Source organism: Saccopteryx leptura, chromosome 3 (genome assembly GCF_036850995.1).
Source record: "Saccopteryx leptura isolate mSacLep1 chromosome 3, mSacLep1_pri_phased_curated, whole genome shotgun sequence".
Classification (NCBI taxonomy): Eukaryota; Metazoa; Chordata; class Mammalia; order Chiroptera; family Emballonuridae; genus Saccopteryx; species Saccopteryx leptura.
The window spans coordinates 95,145,346-95,172,959 of record NC_089505.1 but is presented as its reverse complement, the minus strand read 5'-3'; the positions used below and the strand labels follow the sequence as shown (position 1 = coordinate 95,172,959).

The 27,614-nt window shown below is 48.2% G+C and overlaps 1 protein-coding gene across 2 annotated transcripts in view; it reads left to right on the top strand.

Moving 5' to 3' along the window:
* Positions 1-7,603: 7,603 nt before the first annotated feature.
* The window catches only part of RCC2 (regulator of chromosome condensation 2), a 38,261-nt gene continuing 18,250 nt past the window's right edge, over positions 7,604-27,614 (top strand). The window contains exons 1-4 of one of the 2 annotated variants that reach the window (XM_066375206.1): positions 7,604-7,607; positions 20,357-20,410; positions 21,458-21,746; positions 27,179-27,272. In XM_066375206.1, coding sequence (XP_066231303.1) covers positions 21,465-21,746; positions 27,179-27,272 — 376 coding nt within the window. In that variant the 5' untranslated portion in view covers positions 7,604-7,607; positions 20,357-20,410; positions 21,458-21,464. Of the gene's footprint in view, positions 7,608-20,083; positions 20,306-20,356; positions 20,411-21,457; positions 21,747-27,178; positions 27,273-27,614 lie in introns of those variants that run through there. The other variant, XM_066375205.1, reaches the window with a different exon arrangement.

Genomic DNA, 27,614 nt, shown 5'->3' with positions numbered 1-27,614 from the left:
GCTCCTACTGTTGCATTCTGACAAAGTGCTGTTAAGCATGTTGACGGAACAGCACGGAACAGCACGTGTAAATGGGTAAGTTTCCTGGTTTGTAAAGTACACCTCAAAGGGACAAGTCTGAACCAACAAAGTGGGGGAGGAGTGAAAGAATCCTTTTAAGGTTGGGACAGAGAACAAAGGACTTACTTCTCAGCTAGCCTGAAGGCCCTAGAAGGTAGAAAAAGCTGTTTCCAACAAGAGCTGGAAATTTTCTTAATGAGGGAGCAGACATCAAATTCACATAGGGGGCCTGGGTTTTTTGGGTTTTTTTTTTTTTTTTCACCAGTTTTGAGCAGAGCTTGTCACCAAACTTGCAAATACTGGAGCCAGCACACACAATCACACAATCTCTCATACTTTGAGACAAGATAAAAACTCAGTCCTGGGATGGGGGGGTGGGGGGGTGGGGGGGTGGGAGGTGTCTCCTGGGAGAATCACTGGGGCCTGTGCCCTTCAAATGAGAGTGGATATTCCTCAGGGATAGAGGACCAATCCCAAAGTGCTCCTGCCCCAGCCCCTGCCTGAGATCTGAGGGGGTCTTTGCAAACCCCAGACCCCAAGTCTGCACAAAACGATATAGCTAGTTTTACCCATGTGGCTGTGAAGAAGGCCGGCGTTAGAATCAGTAAGAAGCTCAGTGGTCAGGGTAACCTCTGTGCTGAGGATCTGGGTTCAAGCCTAGCTCCCTCAAGGACCAGCTAGGCTGCTAGGACAGAGGCACTTTATGCTTCTCTGTTTCATCAGCTATAAGATGGGCCAATGATGAAAATAGAACCCACCTCATAGTATCATGAGAATTAACAAAAATTATATATAATATATATTACACATATATATACTTTATATATATAAAGTATGTACATATTATATATACATACTTTATATATATATATATTTATATATATATATATATAAATATATATATATAGCAAAACTTTGCCAGCACCTAGTCAGTGCTCTATACATGCTAGCTGTCATCGTCATCAATTACCATTCATCTAGGCTTTACCAAATACCAACTGTGTAAAACTAATCAATCCACCTTCTGAGCCTCCGTCTGCTGGAAATAATGCCAGATCCCAGGAAGGAATAAAACAATGTGTCTTAAGTACCCAACTGTCCTTAGAAAAAGCACCAGAAATGGTAACTCTCATTATGATGATTTCTCAAAACACCAGGCTTTGTTTGCTGGCTTTCCTTCTGGGGCCCCAAACATGACTGTGTTTAACATTTACATACCTTGGGGGCAGGAACACAACTGTTTTCCAAGGACTCAGACCCAGGGCAAAGGGGACAGGAGGTTTAGGAACTGCTCCTTGATCTGTACAAAAGGTCACCAACCAAAAACAAATCAGCCAAAAGGAGAACTTTTTTTGTGTGTTTAGGTTTAAAAAAAAACAAAGGAAGACATTACTTGGCTGAGTTACTTGCTGGCCGGGCTGCAGCTGTGTGGTGAGAGCAAAGCCTGGAAAACCAGCTGTCTAGAGATGGGTCTGGAGAGGACTGCGTGGGTCCCTTGTTCTGTACGGGGTTGTCATTGATTTCCATCCAATACAGTGTCCAAAACAGCCTGGGTCCTTGCCACCCTGAGTTCATAATTTTTTTTAATTATTTTTATTTATTTATTCATTTTAGAGAAGAGAAACAGAAAGAGAGACAGAGAGAGAGAGAAGGGGAGGAGGAGCTGGAAGCATCAACTCCCATATGTGCCTTGACCAGGCAAGCCCAGGGTTTCGAACCCACAACCTCAGCATTTCCAGGTCGACGCTTTATCCACTGCGCCACCACAGGTCAGGCAAGTTCATAATTTTTATCAGCTTCTGCTTACTAGAGTCCCTTGCAGTTAAACTCAGCAGTTGACTTCGATGGCTCCCAGAAAAGTGGGGCTGTCAATGGAACAAAATGTTCTACAGAGCGATCCGTCATTCACTGGACGATCTTTCTTTCTCCTTTTCTGTGTCTTTCTATTTTCCTTCAGTGGGCCTCTGTATTGTGTTCATATTTAAAATTAAAGAAAAAAAGAAAAGAAAACTTGCCCTGGCTGGATAGCTCGATTTGTTAGAGCAGCGGTTCTCAACCGATGGCTTTAGGCGACCCCTGTGTTTTGGTCGTTCGACCCCTGCCGGGGTTGCAACCCACAGGTTGAGAACCGCTGTGTTAGAGCACCGTCCCAAACCGCAGAGGTTGCCGGTTCAATCCCCAGTCAGGACACATATAGGAGCAGCTTGATGTTCTTATCTCTCTTTCTCTCTCTCCCTCTCCCCCCTTCCTCTCGTTAAAAATCAATAAATTAAAAAAATAAAAATGAAAAAGTCTTTCAAGAAACATTATACCCACTGAGACGAGGTCCTTGGAGCCCTCAAATTCATAGAAACAGAAAGTAGAGTGGGAGCCAGGGGCTGGGGGAGGGGGTGGGGGAGTTAGTGGTGAGTGGGTTCCAAGTTCCAGTTTGGGAAGATAAGGTTCTGGAAATGGAGAGTGGGGTGCTGGTTACCCAACAATGTGAATGTCCTTAATGCCAAAGAACAGTACACTTAAAAATGATCTTAAGATGGTAACTTCTATGTACTGCAAGGTAAGATTGTTGCTGAAAAAAGTAACATCATCATAGCAAGGAACTGGAGCTTCACTGATACCTCTGATGGAGTAACTGGTCCATCCTAAACAACCACTAAACTGGACAAAATACCTGCAGGGAGAGTTTTTAGGCATTAAACCACAGGCAACACAAGCCTGTGGTCCCCGAGACCCAGAGGAAGGAAACCCACAGGTGAGCCCTGCCCTTTGCCCCACCCCACCTTCTTTCTGGGGCAGTTCCCCAAACACTGCCCAGCAGCTGGAATCCAGGTGGAGCCCCGATGTTCTGCTGAGCAGGGATCAGCTGTGAGGGCAGCAGAAATGGCTGGACATGGTGGGGCAGGCGCCAGAGAGGCACTCTCCCTGGCCAAGCCTCTGACCCTCAGGGCCTCAGTATCTTCATCTGTAAAATGGGGATAATAAGAGTACTCACTTCACAGAATCATTGTGAGGCTTAAATAACTAAGTTAAAATATGTAAAAGTGTCAAAATCTTTGTATGACACGTGCTAAAGGCCATACATCTCCCTTCACGTGTTCCATAAAGATTGAGTGTAGTTATACGTGGGGTGTTTGGTGTTGGGAAATTAAAATGCACCCCACGATGACACCAGACACCTTGTCGGGTCCTGTCACATGCGGCTTGTGGCAGGGCACGCAGCACCTCTATTCCTTTGGGGTACAATTTGCATCGAGAGCTTTAAAAAATATTCATGCCCTTTGCCCCAGTAAACTTACTTCTGGGAATCTACCGGAATAAAATATTCCTAAATATGAAAAGGTTCTGTAAGGTTTGTTATTCATTGATTCAGAAAAATCTATTTTTGATTTTTCCATCTGGTAGAGAGGGGGAGAGAGAGAGAGGGGAAAGAGGAGAAAGAGAAAGGGGGGAAGGTAGAGAAAGAGAGAGAGACAGAAGCATCAGCTCATCGTTTCACTTAGTTATGTGCTGCTCATTGGTTGCTTTTCATATATGCCCTGACTGGGGGTTGAACCTGTGACCTCAACGCCCAGGACCATGCTCTATCTGCCTTTGCCACCTGGCCAGGGCCCAGAAAATTTTTTAAATATATTTATTAATTTTAGAAAGCGAGGAAAAGAGAGAGAGAGAGAGAGAGACAGAAACATTAATCTGTTTCTGTATGTGCCCTGACCAGGGAACAAACCATCCATGTTTGCGTATAGGGATGACGCTGCAACCCACCGAACTATCATCATCCAGCCAGGGCCGTGAAATCGTGTTCAACATCGTTGTTGTTACTGCTTTGGGAAGGAGCCGTTCTCTAATGCAAGGTTGAAGGAGGGGTCTGTGTTTTGGGTTGAGGTTCATGGTTCAAGGGGGACCCGAGGACAGAGAGATCGCCCAGCCCTTCTCTGAGCAGACCTGCATGGCAGAATAAGAGCTCAGCTGTCCCCTCCCCTGCCGCATGCCTCTCACAAGCTATCTGAGGGAGCCTGGGATGCTGGGCTCTTCAATGCTGTGGGAAGGCGGGGCTGTCGCCTGAAGCATCCTCCTTGACCTCTGGCACAAGCAGGCTGGCAGCTGGAGAGCCAAGCCTGCCTGGTTGAGGCCCATGCCAGGCAAAGCAGGTTGGAACCTGGTGCTTCTCCAAAGGCCCCTCCCCCTTACTCTCACACCAGCACCCGTGTTACTCCAGGATGCCAGGATGCCCGGACCCAGCCTATCCCAGGCTGGGTGGGGCAGGAGGAAGAAGGTGGCTCCAGGAAAGTTGACTGACTGCAAAGGAGGTAGCAACCTGGAACCTATCATTGGATAATGGAGGACTCCAGGGAGCTTGTCACAGCCAGAGAACTCTCCCCAGGAGGTTGCACTGGGTCCCCAGGAGGAGCAGTGACACAGCTGGCTGCAGAAAGGACACAGACTTGTGGAGCCCGCATGCCTAGGTTGAATCTGCTCTGCCCCTTACTTGATACGTGACTTCTGAGAACTTAGCTCACCCTTCGGAGCGCTGGTGAAATAGCAATGGTAAACGTAATCCTACCCGCCCCTCTGGTCCCCTCTGATCATTATGAAGATTATGTGAGTTGTGAAGCACTCTGTAGGGATTTGAAACATTTTAACACAGACTTGAGAAGGGATTTGTTTTTGCTCTGGAAGCAATAGATCCGTGTGGTTGAAATTGCTGACTCTGAAATTAGTTGGACCTATGTTCAAATGCTGTGCTACTAGCTGTTCAATCTTGGACCACTTATGTAACCTCTCTGAGCTTTCGTTTCCTCATCTGTACACTGAGGTTGGTAACAATAGTGCCAGGTCATAAGGGCTGTTGTGAGCATTAAATGCAAAAATACATGGAAAAACAGGGCTTGCGTTATCATCATCGTCATCGTTACTGGTAAATCAGGGTAGGCTTTAGGGGAGATGTAACCTTGGAAAGGGCTTTGAAAAATGAATAGTATTTTGAAGGACTCAGAATGGTGCTGGGCACACAGCAAGCACCTAAAATGTATCGGTGGTTTCAAAACACAGTTGCAAGACTTGGGGTGGTGGGAAGGGACTTGGGAAGGGCCAGCCCCACTTCTAGAGACAGCCTGATGTCCAGGAGGAAGACTGGGCTTGCGTGTTGGTCAGCCTTGGATTAAAATCTGTATTAGGGTACTCCAGAGAAACAGAACCTGTAGGATATGTAGCGATAGAGATACATAGCAAGAGATTTATTGTGAGGGATTGGCTGTCACGATGACGGGGACTGATCTGTCGTCTGCAAGCTGCGGACCCAGGAAGGAGGGTGGGACAGTCCCAGTCCAAACCCAAAGGGCCGAGGACCGAGAGTGTGGGTCTGACCGATGATCAAGGGAGGGAGAAGATGGATGTCCCAGCTCAGGCAGAGAGAGAGAGCAGTTCACCCTTCCTCCGCCTCTCTGTTCTAGTTGGGCCCTCAAGGGCTGGATGTTGCCCACGCACATTGGTGAAGGCGATCTCTCTACTCAGTCGATCAGTTCAGGTGCCAATCTCTGCCCTGAAATATGTTCACAGACACACCCAGAAATAATGTTTTAGTGGCTGTCTGGGCATCCTTTACTTAGCCCAGTCAAGTTGACACGTAAAATTAACCATCACAGAATCCTAACTCTGCCTTGTACTTTTTCTGCCTTGGTTTTCTCATAGGGAAGCAGGATACGGACAATAATTTCTTCCTTGCGTGTCAGATATCTATGGAAAACCCCCAGTGCATGACGAGTGCTTTGTAAACATCAGTCACCGCTATAGGGTTCTTAGGGACCCACTTCTTGGGGCTACTCACCTCTCCTGCCACACCACATGCCCCCCACCCCTGGGACACAAAATCTGCCACCCACTTCCTTATCGTTGTATCTGGATGCCCTCCCATCACCCCAACGCTGGCATGAGGCTCAGGTTTCCCTCTCTCTAGAGGAGGGAACGGCAGGTTCTTTCTGTAAAGGCACAGATAGTAAATATTTCTGGCTGTGTTAGCCAAGAGGCACACTTGTGAATATTACGTGGGTACTGAGAGAACCCAGAGAGAACATATATATGCCTTGTTGTTTGTTGATCAACTCTAAAAATTGATAGAATCTTTTCATAGCACAGGTCTATCAGCAAGCAGCAATAAATTCTTCTAGGGCAAGGATAACATTTTGCTATTCTGGGGCTCCAACGTAAAAACCATTCTTAACTCGCAGGCCGAATTTGGTCTCTCTCGGTGCCTCTCTCTTCTGAGGTTCTTGGGCCACTGATCAGAAACTCGGTCTTGTCGTTTATTTGTAATCTGCTGGATCTTGTCCCAAAGACAGAACTGCCAGGACTTTTCATCAGAATTCTACTTTATCATCTTGGGTGCTTCCGGCATTGTGGAGGGAGCCAGAGAAGTGAAAAGGAAAGTCACTTGACCTTCTGGGCCTCAGTTTCCCCTACTGTAAAATGGGCATAATATAATCTGTGGCCCATGTCTGCAGCAGATCGTTGTGAGGCCCAAGAGGGAAGTTTTGCAAACTCTAAAGCATCATAGTGATGTCAGCAGTGACCTTCCGCGGGTAGTATTTTTTTTTAATTAATTAATTTATTTACTCATTTTAGAGAGGAGAGGGAGAGACAGAGGGAGAGAGAGAGGAGAGACAGAAAGAGAGAAGGGGGGAGGAGCTGGAAGCATCAACTCCCATATGTGCCTTGACCAGGCAAGCCCAGGGTTTCGAACCGGTGACCTCAGCATTTCCAGGTCAATGCATTATCCACTGTGCCACCACAGGTCAGGCTCTGCAGGTAGTGTTTTTAACTGCCTTTTCTTGTCTAAAACAAGAGATTTTGACAAGCAACCTTCAAGTCTCATTGCAGTTGGTAGGGATGGCAGAGAGTGGAGAGAGACATCCCTTAATGGAGGAATCTGGGCGGTTACTGACATGAGATTAATCCTGGTACATCTACACATGTTCGGGAGGCAGGCGGGTGTTCCCCACACCTCTTTGGTCCCCGGCAACCTCTCTCCCATCCATGGGGGTGGGGGGCTGCTGAATGGCTGGAATTCTCTCCCATCGTCGAAGAGCCCAGAGCAGGTGAGTGAAGGCAGTATTTAAATTGTGGCATTGTGAAGCACCCTTCCAAGTCTGGACTGTTCTTTCCCTCGATTCCCTCCCCCACTTCTCTAGCTCACACTTTCGCCTCAGTAGGGGCTGCCTGCCTCCCTGAAGGACCTTGCACTTGGCCAGGGATGTCATTTGTCCCACTAATGAGCCTCCAGCCAGAGGACCTGCTCCTTCTGTGGTAAGAGGCTCCATTAGGAGGGGGTCCTGATGGCAAAATTGGGGGGCCCAGGTACAAAGAGGTGAAGGGAGGCCACCTGGTGCTGAGACTGAAACCGGGACCTCTCTTCTCTGGGTGACTTTCAAGGCAGCTGCTGGACTTCACACATTGCTGAAGGGCTTAGAACTAAGATATTAAAACCTGGGGAATGGGCCCTGGCTGGTTGGCTCAGTGGTAGAGCGTCGGCCTGGCGTGCAGAAGTCTCGGGTTCGATTCCCAGCCAGGGCACACAGGAGAAGCGCCCATCTGCTTCTCCACCCCTCCCCCTCTCCTTCCTCTCTGTCTCTCTCTTCCCCTCCCGCAGCGAGGCTCCATTGGAGCAAAGATGGCCTGGGCGCTGGGGATGGCTCCTTGGCCTCTGCCCCAGGCGCTAGAGTGGCTCTGGTCGCAACAGAGCAACGCCCTGGAGGGTCAGAGCATCGCCCCCTGGTGGGCGTGCCGGGTGGATCCCGGTCGGGCGCATGCGGAAGTCTGTCTGACTGTCTCTCCCCGTTTCCAGCTTCAGAAAAATACAAAAAAAAAAAAAAAAAAACCAACCTGGGGAACGGCTGCCTCTTCTAGTGGAACTTAATACAGTGGAGTTTTTTCTTCAAACAAAATCCTACAGCCCTGGCCGGGTAGCTCAGTTGGTTAGAGTGTCCTCCCGGTATGCCAAGGCTGTGGGTTTCATCCCCGGTCAGGGCACGTACAAGAATCAACCAACGAATGCATGAAGAAGTGGAAAAACAAATCGATGTTTCTCTTTCTCTCTGTTCCTTGCTCTCTAAAAATCAATAAATAAAACAATTTTTTTTAATCCTGGAAGAATCACAATTTCATAAAGCATAGAGGTGGCAAAGTGTCATGGTTATAAGTCCATGCTCAATAAAGTTAGTGTTTTCAACAAATGACACTAGAGCAATTGGATACCCACAGACCAAAAAATGACTTGACCTAAATCTTACATATAAAAATTAACTCAGAATGGATCTCAGACTGAAAACCATAAAACTTTTAGAAGAAAACAGTAGAATGTCTTCAGAATTGAGGGCTAGGTCCTAGGAGGCCAAAGTATAATACATAAAAGAAAAAAAATTGATAAATTAGACTTCATCAAAATTAGAAAATTTTGCTCTATGAAAAACCTCATTAAGAGGACAAAAAGACAAGTTAGAGATTGGTAATAAATATTTGTAAACCACATATCTTACAAAGGACTCTGATCTAAAATACTTTAAAAACTCAAAACTCGGCCCTGGCCGGTTGGCTCAGTGGTAGAGCGTCGGCCTGGTGTGCAGAAGTCCCGGGTTTGATTCCCGGCCAGGGCACACAGGAGAAGCACCCATCTGTTTCTCCACCCTTCCCCCTCTCCTTCCTCTCTGTCTCTCTCTTCCCCTCCCGCAGCGAGGCTCCATTGGAGCAAAGATGGCCCGGGCGCTGGGGATGGCTCCTTGGCCTCTGCCCCAGGCGCTAGAGCGGCTCTGGTCACAACAGAGCGATGCCCCGGAGGGGCAGAGCATCGCCCCCTGGTGGGCAGAGCGTCGCCCCCTGGTGGGCGTGCCAGGTGGATCCCGGTGGGGCGCATGCGGGAGTCTGACTGTCTCTCCCCGTTTCCAGCTTCAGAAAAATAAATTAAAAAAAAAACCACAAAAAAAACTCCTCAAAACTCAACAGTAAAAAAAAAAAAAAAAAAAAAAAGTCCAATTAGAAAATGGAGCCCTGGCCAGGTAGCTCATAGAGCATTGTCCTGATATATTAAGGCAGGGGTCCCCAAACTACAGCCTGCTGAGGCCATTTATCCGGCCCCCACTGCACTTCCGGAAGGGGCACCTCTTTCATTGGTGGTCAGTGAGAGGAGCATAGTTCCCATTGAAATACTGGTCAGTTTGTTGATTTAAATTTACTTGTTCTTTATTTTAAATATTGTATTTATTCCCGTTTTGTTTTTTTACTTTAAAATAAGATATGTGCAGTGTGCATAGGAGTTTGTTCATAGTTTTTTTTATAGTCTGGCCCTCCAACGGTCTGAGGGACAGTGAACTGGCTCCCTGTGTAAAAAGTTTGGGGACCCCTGCATTAAGGTTTTGAGTTCGATCCCCGGTCAGGGCTCATACAAGAATCAACCAATGAATGCATAAATAAGTGGAGCAACAAATTGATGTTTCTCTCTCTCCCTCTCTCCCTCTCTAAAATCAGTAAATTAAAAAAAATTTTTTTTAATTAAAAGAAAATGGGCAAAAGACATGAAGAGACTTTATTGATGAATTAGAGGAATTACAGATGGCAAATATGCACATGAAAAGATGTTCAACATCACTAGGGAAATGCAAATTAAGACTCTTAGGAGATATCACTACATCCCTATCATAACAGCTTTGAAAAAAAAGATGGCTAAACAACAGCTGCTGGTGAGGATGTGGAGAAAGCTCTCTCTCCTACACTGCTGGCAGGGATGTAAAATGATACAGGCACTTGGGAAAACAGTTTGGTAGTTCCTTTTAAAAAAAACTAAATATAGGCCCTGGCCAGGTCACCCAGTGGGTAAAGCTGAGATCCAGCACGCCATAGGTCGTGGCTTCAGTCCCCGGTCAGGGCACACACGAGAAGCAGTCAATGAGTATACAACTAAGAGAGACAATGAGTTGATGCTTCTCTTTCTCTCTCCCCTTCCTCTCTCTCTCTCTCTCAAATCAATGGAAAAAACAAACAAACAAAAATCACTAAATAACACATTTATCTTATGACACAGCAATTACACGTCTAGGCATTTATCCAAGAGAAATAAAAACATGTCCACACAAAAACCTGTGTACAAACGTTTATAGCAGCTTTATGGGTACTAGCCACAAAGTGGAAACACCCCAAATGTCCTTTAATCGGGTGAATGGTGAAGAAGCTGTGGTACATCCATACCACGGGACACAATTCAGTAAAAGGGAACAAAGCACTGGTCATGCGCATGGACGGCAAGTACCTGGTCCGTGGTAAGGACCCAAGAGATGTTTGTTATTATTATTATTTTTTTTTTATTTTTTTTATTTTAGAGAGGAGAGGGAGAGACGAGAGAGAGAGAGAAAGAGAGAGAGAGAGAGGAGAGACAGAGAGAGAGAAGGGGGGGAGGAGCTGGAAGCATCAACTCCCATATGTGCCTTGACCAGGCAAGCCCAGGGTTTCGAACCGGAGACCTCAGCATTTCCAGGTCGATGCTTTATCCACTGCGCCACCACAGGTCAGGCTTATTATTATTATTTTTTAATATGCTTTGCCCTGGAACAGCAAATCAATGATTCTCTCTCTCTCTCCGCCCCTCTTCCCCTTTAAAAATTAATAAATACAAAAATATGCTTTCACTGAAGTGAGGGTGGGGGAGCTGAGGCCCGGGCACCTCCAAGGGAACCGCAGGAGAAGACAGTGATAGGGTTCCGCTGGCTGCGGACCCTCCGTGCAGCTGAGGCCCCGGAAGTGGGAGGGGCCTTATCCAGGGTCATCGGGAGACTCAGAACTTGCGTTCCTGGCTCCTCACCCTGAGTCTTACCGGTTTACCTAAATGTCGCTGCCTTCCCCTCCGTGTGGTCACAGACATTCACTGCTGCCAACAATACATGGGCAAGACGCTTAGCTAATGCAAGCTCTTCTTTCTCAAGGGCTCTTTTGGTGTCAGCCTCTGGGTTCAGGTTCATGACTCCTCCTAAGACTCCTGCCAGGGGAGCTACACCGTGCCCTGATTTTATACATGAGATAACTGAGGTTCAGAGCAGTATGGTAAGTGGGCCGAGGTCATGGTACAAATTGGGTTGGGGCTGTGGTCCTGGCGCAGATCTAGGGACCCAGGGACTGCCCTCCTGAGGTCTCGGATAACAGCCACACGATAGCACTTACTACACACCATGCACCGCTCTAGAGCTGGCTCGCTTTGGCCACAGAATGAGGCTTCATGGTAGATCTTTTGCCATTTCCACATACAGCAGTGGGAAACAAGGCTCAGAGACCCTATTTAACTTGTCCAAGATCACACAGCAAGGGGCAGAGCTGGGACTTGAACGCATGGAGGCCAGTTCCAGAGTTCGGGCTTTCCATCTCCCACCCACGCTGTCTCTCATGCCAGGCTTCTTCTTTCAGTCTCCTCGAAGAGCCCTGAGTGGGTTCTTGCAGCCCCTTGTGTTTACCGCTGCCCTGTGAGTCACCTGGAAACCCTTTCCCTGTCAGACCGGTTGCCCAGAAGTCTCTAGCACCCTGTTTTGGAAACAGAGAATTAAGGTAATGATGGTGTGGGAGAATGCTTCTGAGTCCAGCCAGATTCCTTCCCTCCCCCCAAGGCAAGGAAGGGAAACCAGCCCAAGACTCAGGCAATTTAATGAGATTTGGTAATAAATGCACTCTTATGAAAAATGTGTGCATAATAATTATGATAGAAACTACCCAGAAGGTAAAAATAATGAGCGGCTTAGTTGGCAGGGCAGCTCTGGGCAGAGTGGCCAGGGAGTCGGCACATGGTCCTCCTCCACTTGGCTCAACTTGGACACAGCTCACCTTCTCTGAGTCTTCTTACTTTCCTCATTCAAAGGAGGTCCCAGCTAGAAAATGATTCTTTCCAACAAGAAAGCGGTACTTTCCAGAGCAAACAAATGGACCCAGTAATGACTGTATTTCACACGTACACCCTGGACACGACAGGCAGAGGTCACGTTCCCCTCGGCGGGTTCACCCTCCCCAGCTGCAGGCTTCCTGCTCCCTCAGCCCCATCACCACGCTGGTGTTTGGTGACAGGCTGCAACCCTGGTCACACATTCAAAGCCAAGAAGTTTTCCTGGATCCCGTCCAGAACTGTATGAGTCAATGTGTGCATTTCAACAAATAAGGCTTGCTTACTTGTCCACTATCTGATTTCTCTTCTCAGTGAATTTTTCTAGATTGTCAGAGTACGTGGTCTGTCATAGACCAATGAATGCCAGAGGTGGGAGAGGTGTCAGAGAGCAGCAAATCCTGGTATTTCAAACAAGGTTGTTTGTGAATCACTGTCCTCATTTTTGCATGATCTACATAACACCCGATTGAGTATCTTGCTTTAAATAAACACCTATTTTAAGCCAGTCAGAAAAAGACAAGTACCATATGATTCCACTTATATGTGGACTCTAATGAACAAAATAAACTAACAAAATTTTTAATGAATCATTTTATTTTTTTAAAATATTGATTTCAGCAAGAGAGGAAGGGAGAAAAAGAGAGACAGGAACATCAAGCCACTCCTGCATGTGCCCTGATCAAGGATCGAACAGGCAACCTCTGCGCTTCGGGACGATGCTCTAACCAACCGAGCTATCCAGCCAGGGCAATGAAAGAGGAAATTCTTTATCATGCATTATCGAAAGCATGGATTTGATTGCTATTTATACACATCTATATGTTTTTCTAATGCGCACTGAAATAAATACATCATTGGAATTTTTTAAATGTTCATCTGTGTACAGCCAAAACTCCCTCCAGGTGCACAGCCACGGTGCGTGTCCATGGTATGAGCTCATGAAGCATGCCACCAAGCGTGACATAGTTATGTCTAGAGTGTGACTACAAAACGCATCCCTGGAACATGTCTGTGGTGCATGTCCAGGGAGCACCTCCACAGTGCATGTCAAGGAGCATATTCGCAAAGTGTATTTATAATGCATGTACATAGTGCACAGCCATGATGCCTGTCTATGGTGTGCATGCACACTGCATGTCCACAGTATGTCCACGGAGCATGTCCAGGGGCACATCCATAGTGTACATTCACAAAGCACATCCACAGGGAGGTTGCCCTGCTTGGCCCCACACCTGGGTCTGTCTGACATACAAGAAAGAATTGTGGTGTGGGATTGGACGATTTAGGTTGAAATCTTGTCTTCATGACTTCCACCTGTGAGATCTTCACCAAATTACTTTGTTTCTGTCTCACTTTTCTTATATGTAAAATGGGAAAATGTTATGGGATGATTTGTGCCCAAACTGCCCAAATTCAATGTTGAAGTCCCAACCCCAAGTACCTCAGACTGTGCCTGTATTTCAAGATAGGGTCTTTAAGGGGTAAATAAGTTAAGATGAGGTCACTAGGGTGGGTCCTAATCCAATGTGACAGGTGTCTTTTGTTTTTAATTTATTTATTTTAGAGAAAGAGAGGAGAGAGAGTCATTGATTTGTTGTTCCACTTATTTATGCATTCATTGGTTGATTCTTATATATGCCTTGACCAGGGATCAAACTTGCAACCTTGGTGTGTCGGGATGACACTCTAAACAACTGAGCTACCTGTCCAGGGTTTAAAATTTTTTTTTAATATTTCAGTATTGATTTTTAAAGAGAGAGGAGGAGGTAGAGAGAGAGGGGGGGAGGAGAGAAACATCGATTTGTGGTTTCCCTTATTTATGCATTCATTGGTTGATTTTTATATGTGCCCTGACTGGGAATTGAACCCGCAACATTAGTGTATCAGGAGGATGCTCTAACTAGCTGAGCTATCCGGCTCTCCTTATACAAAGAGGTGAGTAGGACACAAGATATGTATAGAGGTAAAACCATGTGGCCACACAGGGAGAAAACATAATCTACAAGCCAGGGAAGAAACAACCCTGTGGACATCTTCATCTCGTACATCTGGCTTCCAGAACTGTGAGAAAATAAATGTTTAAATCCCCCAGTCTGTCATACTTTGCTATGGCAGCCCAAGCAGACTTGTTTGTAATAAATGTTTAAATCCCCCAGTCTGTCATACTTTGCTATGGCAGCCCAACTGGGACCAACAACAGTATCCACGTTGTAGGGATGTGATAAAGTCTAAGTAGGCTTTTCTATACAGAGCACACAGCCCAATGCCTGGCACACAGTAAGTGCTCAATAAATGCCAGAGCTTCTTGGATCAATTCAAGAATCCTTCTCTTCATCTGGCTGCCTCAGTCCATATAGTGAAGGTGAAGATCATACAGTTCAGGTATTTATGCCCTGACTGGAAATCGTAGGCGCTCACATCGGTTTGGTTTGTTCATTTTCCAAAGGGTTGTCATAGTTTTGCATGACGTGACATGGCTCGAAATGCAATGGTTCCCAGGGCCATCTGATTCAACCTCCTCCTTGCCTTGTCATTAACCCGTCCAGACAAACAAACTACTTCTGCAGCTGAGCCAAAATTTGTTTTTTCCCTTGTCCATTCAAACTCTGTTTCTTACCCTCACCAGAGCAGTCACTTGGCTTCTTGGCTCCATTACATAATCAATACTGGGTGAACGTCTGTATGGCCTGCAATTTGTTTGTCCTTCTATCTTTCTTAGTTTCCAAACCATATAGTCATGTTGCTGACTGCCAGAGAAAAATGGAATCTCTGCAGTGTATGGCTTTTCTGTGCAAGCTTGATGAAGAACAGTCTTCAAAAATGACCAGAGAGCTATTGATTAGAGACCAATTCCATAAACTGTGGTTCTATCACAGGCCTGGAACACGCACGAATGCAAACACCTGTGCAGAATTGGCAGGAACTGGCTACAAATCAAAGTGCAGATGCTGATGAGATTGATTCTGAGCCTGTTTTTCTGGATCTGAAAAATTAGATTTAATTCCTGAGGTGTGCCTGTTTTCATTTCAAATTTCTCCTGGACTCTCTTATATTAAAGCAGGAATAGAGGAGCCCTGGCCGCATAGTTTGATTGATTAGAACATTTGCTACTCCAAGGTTGTGAGTTCGATCCCTGGTCAGGGCACACATAGGAACAGATTGATGTTTTTGTGTCTCTCTCTCTATAATCGATTAAAAAAACTTTTTTAAAAAAAGTAGGAATAGAGATACTAGCGGGGTTGGGGTTGGTGAGGTGGGTTTGTGTGGAGGTTGCTTGTTTCTTGCCGTGCAGGTGACTGGGGTTACAGAAATACAAGCCTCTCAAATCCTCAGGAAGAGAAACAGTGTACTGACTCCAGGTGCTGGGCAGAGTAGAGGCTCAGAAAATATTTGTTGACCTTTATTTTTTTTAGATTTTATTTGTTCATTTTTAGAGAGGAAAGAGAGAGAGAGAAAGGGGGGGAGGAGCCGGAAGCATCAACTTCTGTATATGCCTTGACCAGGCAGCCCAGGGTTTCAAACTGGTGACCTCAGTGTTCCAGGTTGATGCTTTATCCACTGTGCCACCACAGGTCAGGCTGTTGACCTTTCTTAAGCCTTGATCTTCGTTAGCCAGCAAGTGAGTTTGGTGTCCAGCATCTGACACCTCCTCACCCTGGAACTAGACGGGAAAGAGCCTCCCCAGGGCAGAGGTGGTGAGGCTTTCCTTGAGAAGAGTGGTATGACTTCCAGAAGCACCTCTCATACTTGGCAATCTTGATAAAAATGCAGCCTCAGGTTTAGTGGATGCGGGCCAGCCTGAGAGTCTGTGTTTCAAACAAATACTCAAATAATCTGGCTTCTGCTGGTCCATGGACTACACCAAAGTTTCCTGAATTGGCCTGTATTCTCCCTGGCTTTTCTGCCAACCAGCTGTGTGACCTTAGGTGAGTCTCAGAGCCTCTCTGGGCTTCCATTCTTCACATGGATACCATATAGATCAACAAACATACGGGGGGTGGGGTTCGCAAGAGTAGGTTTACAATTGTCATGGAAATAAATAATTCAATAATTAACAAATAATACCATAATAAACTGTCTCATGTTCCCACAACTCTAAACCTGCTTTTGCCCAACCCTGTATACTGTATACTGCACATCAGGTTGCCCTGGGTGCTTGCTGGAAAAACTACAAGCCCAGGAGGGGCTTGCAGAAGGGGGGGGCTAAGGTCCAACAATAATATTTAAAGATGCTTTGGAGTCCAAAAATTCATGGCTCACAGGCAAAAATAGGGTTATAAGATCTCCCAAACATCTTTCCAAACACTATGACAAGCATTCCTCTCCTACTATTGTTCTCAAAACAAAGAATATTCAGTCCAGAAGTAACCCCAAGAGACCTTTAGTGCAACCACTATCTTCCCATTTAACAGATGGGAAAACTAGAGAACAGAGGCAAGACTGTTGGGTCCAGGACAGATCACTGGTTTTCCAGCTATGCTTTCAAAAGCAATGCTGTCCGATAAAATAAAAACAGGGAATATTCATTTTAATTTATTTACTAATTTCAAATTTTTTTAATTTATTTATTCATTTTAGAGAGGAGAGAGAGAGAGGAGAGAGAAAAGGGGGGAGGAGCTGGAAGCATCAACTCCCATATGTGCCTTGACCAGGCAAGCCCAGGGTTTGGAACTGGCAACCTCAGCATTTCCAGGTTGACGCTTTATCCACTGCGCCACCACAGGTCAGGCTTTATTTACTAATTTTAAAGAGAGACAGAAATGTGCACCTGTTTCTGTATGTACCCTGACCAGGGAACCCACAACCTTTGTGTATCGGGACAACGCTCTAACCAAAGGAGCTATCTGGCCATGACTTAATACAGGTACTACATTTAAGTCAAAATATTATTCTGACATGTGATCAAGATAATACATTATTAATGAGATACTTCATATTCTTTTTTATTGTACTAAGATTTTTTTTTAATTTTTTATAAAGATTTTATTTATTCATTATAGAGAGGGGAGAGAGAGAGAGAGAGAAGGGGGGAGGAGCAGAAAGCATCAACTCCCATATGTGCCTTGACCAGGCAAGCCCAGGGTTTTGAACCGGCAACCTCAGCGTTTCCAGGTTGACACTTTATCCACTGTGCCACCACAGGTCAGGCTATTGTACTAAGATTTTTGAGAGTCAGTGTGAGTACACTCCCAGCACGATCTCCACGGGCACTAACCACATTTCCAGTGTCTAACAGTCATGTGTGGCTACCGTGTTGGATGAGGAAGATCTAAGTTGTCTCATCCTATCCTAACCCAGTTGTACAAACACAGACCATTAGGACCATTTTTCCATTGGTCAGTGTGATGCCGGTGGTCGAGGCTAGGCAGGTCCACATTGGGTTCAGGCAGACGGTAGAGAAACTGTGGAGCCAGAAAGCATTAGGGTCATTCTGCTTAATAAAGTCTCACAATGGCGGACAAGCACACAAGCAGGGGAAGCCACCTCTCAGGCAAACAAACAGCAAAATGGCCCCTCAACAGTGATGGGCAGGCAATCCGCCATCCGCAATCCTCAATCTCTCCTGAGCGCATGCACCCATAGCCTTATACAGGCTATACACACGTGGTGCAGCAACGTTCTCACATACCCATGTACCAATCAGGCAAAGTGCTTGCAGCTGGCAACCCTGTGAGCAAGCCTAACACAGCTGCCCCAGTCAGTAGCATCATTCCCATGTTCAGTGATAATTTTTTTTTTATAGATACTGGACCAGAAAATTAATCTTCTAACTGGAGGCGGAGCTTCCTGTGGCCAAATGGAACAGCATTCCCATTTCTGGGAGAAACCTTCAAAGTAACCTAATCTAACTTGATACATCACTTTTATTGAACACCAGAAGAAGCCATATAGCCTGCTGAGTCCTGGGGATGGCAGGCTGGCAGCTGGAACCCCAATTTCCACAGTTGTATATGTGAAGTGCTGTAACACAGTGCCACCCACTAAGTGCCTGAGAAATCTCCTCCACCTTTTTACCCTCCTTTTCCATTCTGCACCAAACTAGCCTGTCCCTAAAGAAATTGCTCAATTAAAGTGAGATGCAATGCAGACCACATTTTGGAGGAGGATGTGTTACTTACAGCTCGCCTGGTAGAAGCACCTCCCCAGGTCAAGTATAAGGGCAGCACTACACACCTAAGTGGTGAATGTCTGCAGCAAACCCATTTCAGCCAGGAGAGCCGCTCTGGCTTTCCCTAGAACAGTGGCATAGACTTGGGGTATGGAGTTGCAAAATTCACTTTTGCCATCTGATGAGCAGCGCCAGTTCTCGGGTGTTATCCCCAAAGTGCTTTTCTACTTCACGGCCTCAAGAAAAACCAGTTTTAGGAGCACCACACCTAAGATCATATGATGCAATCTGATATTAGCGTCTCATTGCATCAGTGTTTCTGACGCATGGGTCTTTTGTACTGGCAAAAAGGTTTATAATGGGGAAGGAGGGGAAAGAAAAGGGAAAAGATTCACTGGCTGAAATCTAAAGGTACTGTCAGTACTGTTCCTAATTGGCCACACAGGGTGTTTGGAGGATAAACGCCCAACCAAGCGCTGCAACCTGACAAGAATAGGCAAGCCATTTCCTGAAGGGGCCTTGACGGCATATTTAGGCAAAATTCTTTTCTGGTTGGCTCTATTTGTGTTCTATATCAAAGCATCAGGGTTTAATCTCCTGAATCTCTTTTTAATGTAGGTATATTGAGAAGAGGCTTTCAAAGGGTGCTTCTACTCCCTACCTTGACCTTTCTGTACATCTCATTTCCAAAGTTCTTCTACATGAGTACTCTCAGCTCCCTTGGCACAGGCTTTTGACTTCGATCAGCTATCGTAGATTTTGGACCCCTGTGTTTTTCGACTGAAGAGTGGACAGCCGTGGAGGACTACTAGCCAAGGGTAGGTTCAGGAGGAAAGTGTCTAGTAGAAAATTATCAAGGCCTGTTTATTAGAATTCTTCCTGGTGTCCCTGGGTCTCTGGGATCCTCCTTTCCTCCTGGTGCCGGCAGAACACTTCTATTTAAATTTATTTTTATATATTTTTGGGGAGAGAGAGAGAGAGAGAGAGACAGACAGACAGACAGACAGGAAGGGATAGAGATGAGAAGCATCAACTCACAGTTGTGGTACCTTAATTGTTCATCGATTGCTTTCTCACATGTGTTTTAATGGGGTGGGGGGGCTCCAGCCAAGCCACTGACCTTTGGGCTCAAGCCAGCGACCATGGAGTCATGTCTATGATTCCACGCTCAAGACAGTGACCCCGCACTCAAGCCAGGAACCTCGGGGTTTCAAACCTGGGTCCTCAGCATCCCAGGCCGCTGCTCCAGCCACCTCTAACCACCAGCAGAACACTTCTCACTTGACGGTTTTGTGGCCTATTTCAGAGAAGAGCTGAGGGTGGAGGTGGGGCAGCAAATCCACCTTCCTGCTGCTGCCATTTCCTCAAAACTTGAGCTTTAATACTCAGTATGCCGAGGTGCCAGATTTTGGAGTAGCATGTCCTAAATCCACCACTTATCATCACACACGTAATTACTTGTTTAAAGTGCCTACCTTTCCCGTTAGACCTTACATTCCACTACGGCAGAAATTGTGTCTAGCTTTGTACACCAGTACCCAGTACTGTGTGTGTCTTGCATGTACTAGGGGCTCACTAAATATTTGTCAAAAGATGAAAAATTGCCATCAAAACTAACTTTCAGGCATCCTTGGCCTCCAAGTTAATTACTAATTAATTAGCAAAACTTAATGTAATTCTATCATGTAACATCTTAGTACACAGTGGAGACACATCAATAGCAAAAGTAAAAAAAAAACCTCAGCTTCTCCCTGTACAGGAGAAAATTATTCAAATTGTATTCGTGCTTCATTCCAATCACTCAATTAGGGCACGTCCCTTGTTGGTGGAGGCATGAGCAAAGTACTACTTTCCAGCTAGTGTCCTCAGGTGACCTGTCTAGACGTGCCCGGGGAAAAAAACAATCTGACATTCTCCTAAACCCCAAAGAAATCTCTGACGCTCAGGACGCTCTGCGTAGAAGGCCCAAGGCGCGCTGCGCAGCTTGCGAAACGCGCAGGACCGGGAGTGAAGTGTGGCGGCGTGGCGCCCGGCGCAGGTTCGGGTGGGCCGAGCTGTCCCGCGGGTGCCGGCCGGGCCGCCGCGGAGTCCGCCGGCCAGCAGGGGGCGTACGCGCCCCGGGGCCCCGCGCCGCCCGCCCCGCCGCCCGCTTGCTTGCCACCCGGCCGCACAAGTGTTTCTGTTTTGTGTTGTAGCATTTGTGCTGGAAGCCTGTATTTACATTTTAAGTGTATCTGGTGAGTGGGTTGGAGCCCTCGTCTGGGCCGGGGGGATAAAAGCCCTCGGGTTCTTTTAGTTGCTCCTCTTCCTTTTTCTCTCCGGATTCTCATCACTCCAACCAGGTAGGGGCTGAAAATCAAAATCGACAATGATGTTTGCGGGATCTGAGAAAGTTCCCCCCCTCCTTTTTTTAAGGGAGAAAAGGTAAAAAAAAAAAAAAATCCTGAAGAAGGGGGGTTGGGGGACTGAATGAATAAAAAGGGGAAGGAAGGCGGATCCACGTGGTTTAATCTGAGACAGACAGAGATCCCATTGTTCAAAATCAATAAAAAAAAAAAAAAAAAAAAGCAGACAGGGCGAAAGCGCAGGGACGCTGGGGGAAAGTATCCCTCAGAGCAGGGCACTGTGCACCCAGGATCGGAGGGATCGGCCCCGGCTGCACCTTCGGGGAGGGACCAGGAGAGTTGGGCACCATTAAAGTTTTAATTTTTTCGTGTCTGTGCGAGCAGGTGTTTGGGGGCCTGTTTTATTCGCTCCCCCCCCCCCCCCATCGGGTGCAGCCCACCCAGAGGGATCCGGATAATTAGAGCCTGAGGTCGGAACCCCAGGCTGGGGCGGAATTGGAGACTCGGGCGGTGGGGGCGGGGGGGTTGGGGAGAGCGGAGAGAATTGTATTTAATTGAGCGGGCTTGGGGAGGGGGGCGCGCAGACAAAAGCAGCAGGTGGGGTTGCCTGGGAGGGGGGAGCCCTTTCACCACCCGAGGTGCCAAGGAAGGATCTTTGAAGTGTCCTGAAGCCTTCTCTAATTAGAACGTAGGGAACTAGAGGCTTCTTTTTCTTTCCCTTTACTTTTTTGGGGACCAGGCTGAAATTGTGATGCTATGTAGGCAAACCTAACTTGAGGATGGGCCGGGGTCTCCATTTTTTTTCTTTCTCTAACCGGATTGCAGTCGGGGACCTGAGCTCCCGTGCGGGATTCCCCGGAGAAGGCGCGTCGGGACCGGGAGGGGCGCGATTTCCTTCTGGCTCACCCCTCTCCGCCCACCCCGCGGCCGCCACTTTGGGGAGGGCAAGGGAGGAAGTGGAGGCCGGTGGCTCCGCCGCGCTCCCCTCCCCCCGCGCAGTTTATAACCCGTCCATTGTGCGCGGCTGCCCCGTGTCTTCTCCAGCGCGACCATGCCCAGGAAGAAGGCGGCGGCGGCGGCTTGGGAGGAGCCGAGCTCGGGCAATGGCACGGCCCGTGCCGGGCCCAGGAAGCGCGGCGGCCCGGCCGGCAGGAAGCGCGAGCGGCCCGAGCGCTGCAGCAGTAGCAGCGGCGGCGGGAGCAGCGGAGACGAAGACGGCCTGGATCTCGACGGGGCGCCTGGTGGGGGCAAGCGCGCGGCGCGGCCGGCGGCGACCAAAGCAGGCGGCGCGGCGGTGGTCATCACCGAGCCGGAGCACACCAAGGAGCGCGTCGTGAGTGCGGGGCCGGAGGGCGGGGGAGGAGGGGGGAGGCCCGCAGCCCCAGTGCCTGCGTCCTGGCCGGGGGTGGCGGGCCGGCACAGGCCTTGGGCTGAATCATCATCGCCGCCGCACAACAAAAGGGCGCGGGGTGGGCGCGGGCCAGAGGCGGGCGCGGTCGGCGGCCTATCTGACACCGCGCCGCCCGCCGGGGCGGCCGTTGGTCCTTGGGGCGCGCGCCCCGGGCCCCCCGGCGGGGGAGGGGCGTCCGAAGCCTGCGCCCGCCCGCGCGCGAGGGGGTCATGGCCCCGCCCCCGGCGCCGCTGGAGCTTACTGCCTCCGCCTCCCCCTCCCGCCCCGGGAACGGAGACTTTTGCAAGTTGTCTTGGGCCAGAGCAGGGGATGCGCGCGCGGGGCCTGACGCCCTGTGCCCTCGGCCGCCCCCCGCCTCCTGCGGCCGTCGGTATGCCCGGGTGACTCGGGGAAAGGGGTCTCCGGTGCGCTGCGGGGAGCGGCGGTTTGCGCCGCGGCTTTGAGGTTCCCGCCGCCTCAGCTCCGGCGCTCCAGGGGGGCGGGGCCTGGTGGCTGCCGCGCATGCCTCTTACGGCCCTGCACTGTCTCGCGCCGCCGGGGAGACGGAGGCGGCCGGCGCCGGGGCGGGGTGCCAGGGCGCATGCTCTGGAGAGTCCTCTCACTGGAGGTTGGGAAGCCCCCGGCTGAGAGGTGTTTGGGCTTTGTTCACCGTTTGGGGTCCCAAGGGGTGGGTGCTAGGTGAGAACTCTGTAATCCCCCCCTTCCGGGCAAGGAGCATCTCATACTCGAATTTTCTCGTTAGAATTGGACGTTAAAAATCTTAAGATCACGACTATCTCAACTTCTGTGCTTGCAAAATCCTGCAGACACAGTGTTCTTAACCTAGGTCCTCAAAACCTACAGGTTTAGTGTGGGATGAGTGTTTAAGAGGGTCGAAGCTTTCACCAAATTCTCAGGTAATCCCAAGAGAGTAAGAACTTCCACTTAGGTTCTAGAATCTGACACCTAGAGAGGTCCTTTGCTCTCCCTAAAGGGTTTGTAAGGGACCAGAGCATCGAAGTGCTCTCCTCCAGGGGAGTGCTGGCATTGTTGAAATGGTTAAAAATAACACATTTCCACATCCACTTTGTAGATGAGGAAACTGGGGCACAGAGTTTTAACAGCCCGGGATCACATGGGGCTGGGTTTCCACATGGGCCCAGGTGTGTTCTGATGTCATCGTCATGTCCCTGCACATTAATTGTTCCTGTGAAAGTGCTTGGTAACTGCCCTCCCATTCAGTCTCCACCTGAGATGGTAGAGCGAGAAGTGAAGTCAATGGGAACCCATGTCACTAAAATATCGAGGGTGGGGACCAGACTGGTGCCAGGGAAATGGTCACAGTCTTGAGAAACTGAACACAGGAACTGTTTTCCTTTGACCAGTCTAACCCTCTGTGAGGTGCCAGACATTTGCCCTTCAGCCACTCTGGTAGGAGAGAAGGAACCCGCATGGGCAGGTGGGCTCGGCCTCTGCTGTTTTCTCTCTCCCAGGAATTGACAGTTGACCTTTAGAGCTTCGAGTTTTGTTGTCAGGAAATAAGATTCTTATCCAATGCTGGGATTCGCAGAGGGACTCCAGGCTCCCTATCAGCATGCGCACAGCTGCTTGTCTGATGGGAATGGTCCTATTAGTCTTAACTGGGAGACACAGCTGTCGGGTGCAGTGTAAGGTTTTACATTTACATCTCATCTTTTAAGTGCCTGAGAGAGAGAAAGATACTATGTTTCCATGTGCATACATCCCTTCCCCTACTTCCTTAAAAAACAGACTCTGTTAAGCAGTTTCCTTTGCACTGCTTCAGTACTTTTATATGCCTCATAGAAAGTACATGCCCTAACTTTTAAGTTTTTATTAGTATGCATTGAGTTTTGTCCAGAGTCAAGGCCAGGCCTGTGCTGCCTCGTGGCCCTCCCACAGGTATCTACACTCCTGGTCCTGTGTGGGCCTCCTGACCAGTGTCCCTGGGCCCAGGTTCCTGGGGTCCAAAGGAAATGCAAGATTTCTCTGCCTGTTAAACAGCCCTGGGGATCCTGTCTGCCAACAGCAGTCCCTAGCTTGTTTCAGAAAGAGGCTTTTACTGAGAATTTTGCAAGCCTCACCACTGTTCAGGCTGTTTGAAGGAGGTCTGTGTGAGAGCAGTTACCTGGAGTTTGTCTGAAACAATGTTACCTTCAGTTAACTCAAAGCTGCAGACTTTGGACTTCTGAGAGAGGAACCCATGATCCTTGTGTGGTTGAGGGGCAAAGCTGCTTTAAGTAAAAAGTGCATTTAAAAAAAAGTTATTTCGGTCACAGAAAATGCTCTCTTCAACATCCTTTTGTTTATATGTAGTTTGCTAGGTGAGCATGTTAATGATGGTTGGGTTGATGCAACCTGAATTCCCTATGAACTTCATAACCCTGTAGATGAAGCAGGCAGCCTGGGCTTATTAATCCGAGACAACAGGTGAGCGTTGTAAGCTGTCCAGGTCTTTGTAGTTTTTCCAGTATTGGGTTGCTGGAGTTTTGTGGACCCTGAGACAAATCTCCCATTCGAAAGGACCAAATAAATACAACTGGAAACGAAGTTGAAAGTCTGTTTGAGCTGAAAGCCCATTAGGGAATTTGTCGTTGCTGACATTTTTCTGAAGTTTCCCCTCCACCGAGAACAGCAGTCTTCTAAATAGATATATGTTAAAGGTTGACTCTGAGTTTCATAAACATGTTCTTTGCACTTGGGCAATCATTCAAAACTTGCTTTGGACCAGAAACCCCATTTTGTTGATTGAAGAAGCTCAATGCATTTTTCTGCTGGGGCCGTTCATCTCTGCCTAGCTTATGCGATCGGGGCTGTCCGGAAGCAGCAAGGTGAAGTGGAATTCATTCGTCCCGTTTGGGAGACTTTCCAGCTTCTCTTGCCTTTAGGCACAGGCAGTATTGCAGACCAGGAGGTAATCCAAAAAAGAATCTCTTGGGTGATCAGTGACGGCTGGATTCCACCTGGGAGGGCCTCACAACCCTGGCAGCCATTACTTGGAGAGTCCTTGGATGGAGTCCCCAGGCATCTGGGGTCTCCACACTGAGGCCCATGCAGCTCTCTGACCAAGAAGAACCTGGGCTGTGATTTAAGAGGTGTTAGGATTTCTACTCCTTACTTTCATTTTTGGTTTTATAGAAGATAGAGAGGAGAATTAAATTACAGAGAAATAAAGGTAAGTAGTCTGCAGCAAACAATGGTATTCAGTGTTTTTCAACCGCTGGTCTGCCAGAATGTGCTGGTCCGCGAAAGAGTTAACCATCCTGATGGGTATGAAGGTTATAAACCTAATAATATAGATAATAGCACTGAAAGGGCCAACTCCCTCCATCTGATGGGAGAAGAACTAAGGCCCATGACATACAAACCTGAATACGATAACACCTTTATAGGAGTCAGACCACTGTCACTGCGGTAGACTCGGTTTACCAATTTTTTCAGAAACGCCTTATGTCAGACAGGTTGGATTTTTGTGTAAATTCTTAACTGGATTGACAGGGCCAGTGTCCACAAGCCCTTGACCATTGACCCCGCTCCAGCCCAGAGCTTACAGTGAGTTGTGACAGTGACTGAGCTGTGGGTCTTGCAGTGTCCGACCCCGCAGGTGGACTCTTGCTGGGGGGACTGCCTCTCCGTGCCGAGTGGTTAACAGGGAGTGCTGCACGTGGCACCCAGGGGCCCTCTGCCTGCCTAGGGGGGAAGCTCGGTGAGGGACCGCTGGGCCTGAAGTGCCGTCATTCCAAATCTCTCGCTGCCATCCTCTGGTCTAGGGTAGCTCATCCCATGGTGCTTCAGTTCCGTCTCCGTCCTTTGTCTGCTGCCCCCTCCACACCGGTCTTAGAAATAGTGGAGGGCAAGTTGGGGACATGGCAGAAACTCAGGGCTGCTCCTTCCAAGGGAAACTTGACAGAACCCACTGGCTGCCATTCATCTGCAGCAGACCTGTAGAATGTTCCAGCCAGGCCCGCCTGTTAAACAAAGAAGGGGAGAGATAACCTGGGGAAACTAGGCTCCCGTTCAAGTAATCTGAGTCTGGGTTCTGCAGGGATGGACTACCTTCCGATTAAGGTCGTTGTCTAAATTATTTAAATGCAGCCAAGCTATTCTCCATTCCTGGCTGTTTGTTCCCCCTTCGCGCGCTGACTGCCAGAGGTGTCCTGTAGACGGACCGTCTTCCAACCATGGAAACGTGGCCAAGAGGCGAGCACGACGGGACCTGTACTGTGGGATGCCTGTGACATCAGGTTTGGGTCCCACAGAGGTGTGTGACCCAGAAAGATAGACTCGATTGTGAAGATGTGTTCATCTTACAAATGACGCACACGGTGCCAAAGCGTCCTGCCAGGGCGGTCACTGCAGGGAGGTTGGAATGACTGGATCCAAATCTGCTTGGCCCTTTTCTTCCAGCCTTCCAAGAACAATTCTGTCAAGAGAAGGAAACCTCTTCTTTTTCCTTCTGCTGTCCCTGGGGGAGGGTGCACAGGATGAGAGCAGGGGAGGAGGTTGCTGCTTCCCTTGCCCAGTGGGACTGAGTGGTTAGTTCAGAAGTAAAGCAAAGTGCTGAGAATGTAATGAGTGCTGCCCAGAACTGGACAAGTGACTAGGAAGGTGGCACATCCTCCCATTGACAGCCTGAGAGTATGTGGCTCTAATAACTGTCTGTGTTGTCAGGATGAGGACTTAATCTACCAGCTGGGAACCACAGCCTTCCCTCTTGCAGCCCGGCCCTGGGTGGTCCCTTGTTCCACTCACCACTGAGCCCCAGCTCACAGGCCAGCAGTTAGAATGAGCCCATCCAAGGCCACCAGGGTCGAATCTGCCCAGTCCTGCAATGCCGTCCCATGTCTTCCTCTGCCCTGCGGAGAGGCTCCTGGCACAATGGGCAGCCATGGGAGGAATGGTGGAGAATTACTGCGTCATTACTGTGCAGAGATGATGCGGGCTCCTAAGGCTGAAGTCCATGTGCGGAACGTCATACTTGCGAGAAAATGGAGACTTTGGCCCAAGGACAGCTGATTTAGAACTCCCTGGGTGACATGGGTCTCTTGCAGAGTGAATGAGAGGGATGTCATTAGGGCCGTGTGTGTGTGTGTGTGTGTGTGTGTGTGTGTGTGTGTGTGTGTGTGTTTGCAATAAAAAGAAATCAAAGGGTAATCGTGAGCCTGGGCGTAACTAGGGCAGGGTTGGGATTGGCACGTAGAAGTGGGCTGGCGGGGTGCTGAGCACCACGGGCCTCAGTCCACTGGGTGAAAGTGTTGGTAGTGTATTATTTTTGTTTTCTGCTGTTGCATGGACTTAGAAAGCTAGAAGCAAGCAGCATTGCAAGCTAATTCTTTTCCCTCTCTCTGTCTCTGCAGAAACTTGAAGGGTCTAAGTGCAAAGGGCAGCTTTTGATTTTTGGGGCAACCAACTGGGACTTGATTGGTCGGAAAGAAGTGCCTAAACAGCAAGGTATGAGAAGCAGTTCTAAAAATATAAGAAGTGACTATTTCTTGCATGCTTCCTACGTAGTGGGTGTTCGATGTGATTTGTCCGCCAGGTAGGTATTGTATTCATTTACAAGAATGTTTAAAGAGGCCAAGTAACTTTCCTGAGGCCACACAGCCACTCCAGGGGTGGAGCTAGATTTGAACCCTGGTCTTGTGCAAGTCTGTTTTTTTAAAAAACGAAACAAAACAGTTTCATTACGATTGAACAGGAAAAATATAAATTGTAATCTCAAGTGAACCTTTTCCCCATCTTCCATCTCATGTCGCTTATTTTTATTAAAATGAAAAAGGTGGTCCTGTGGGA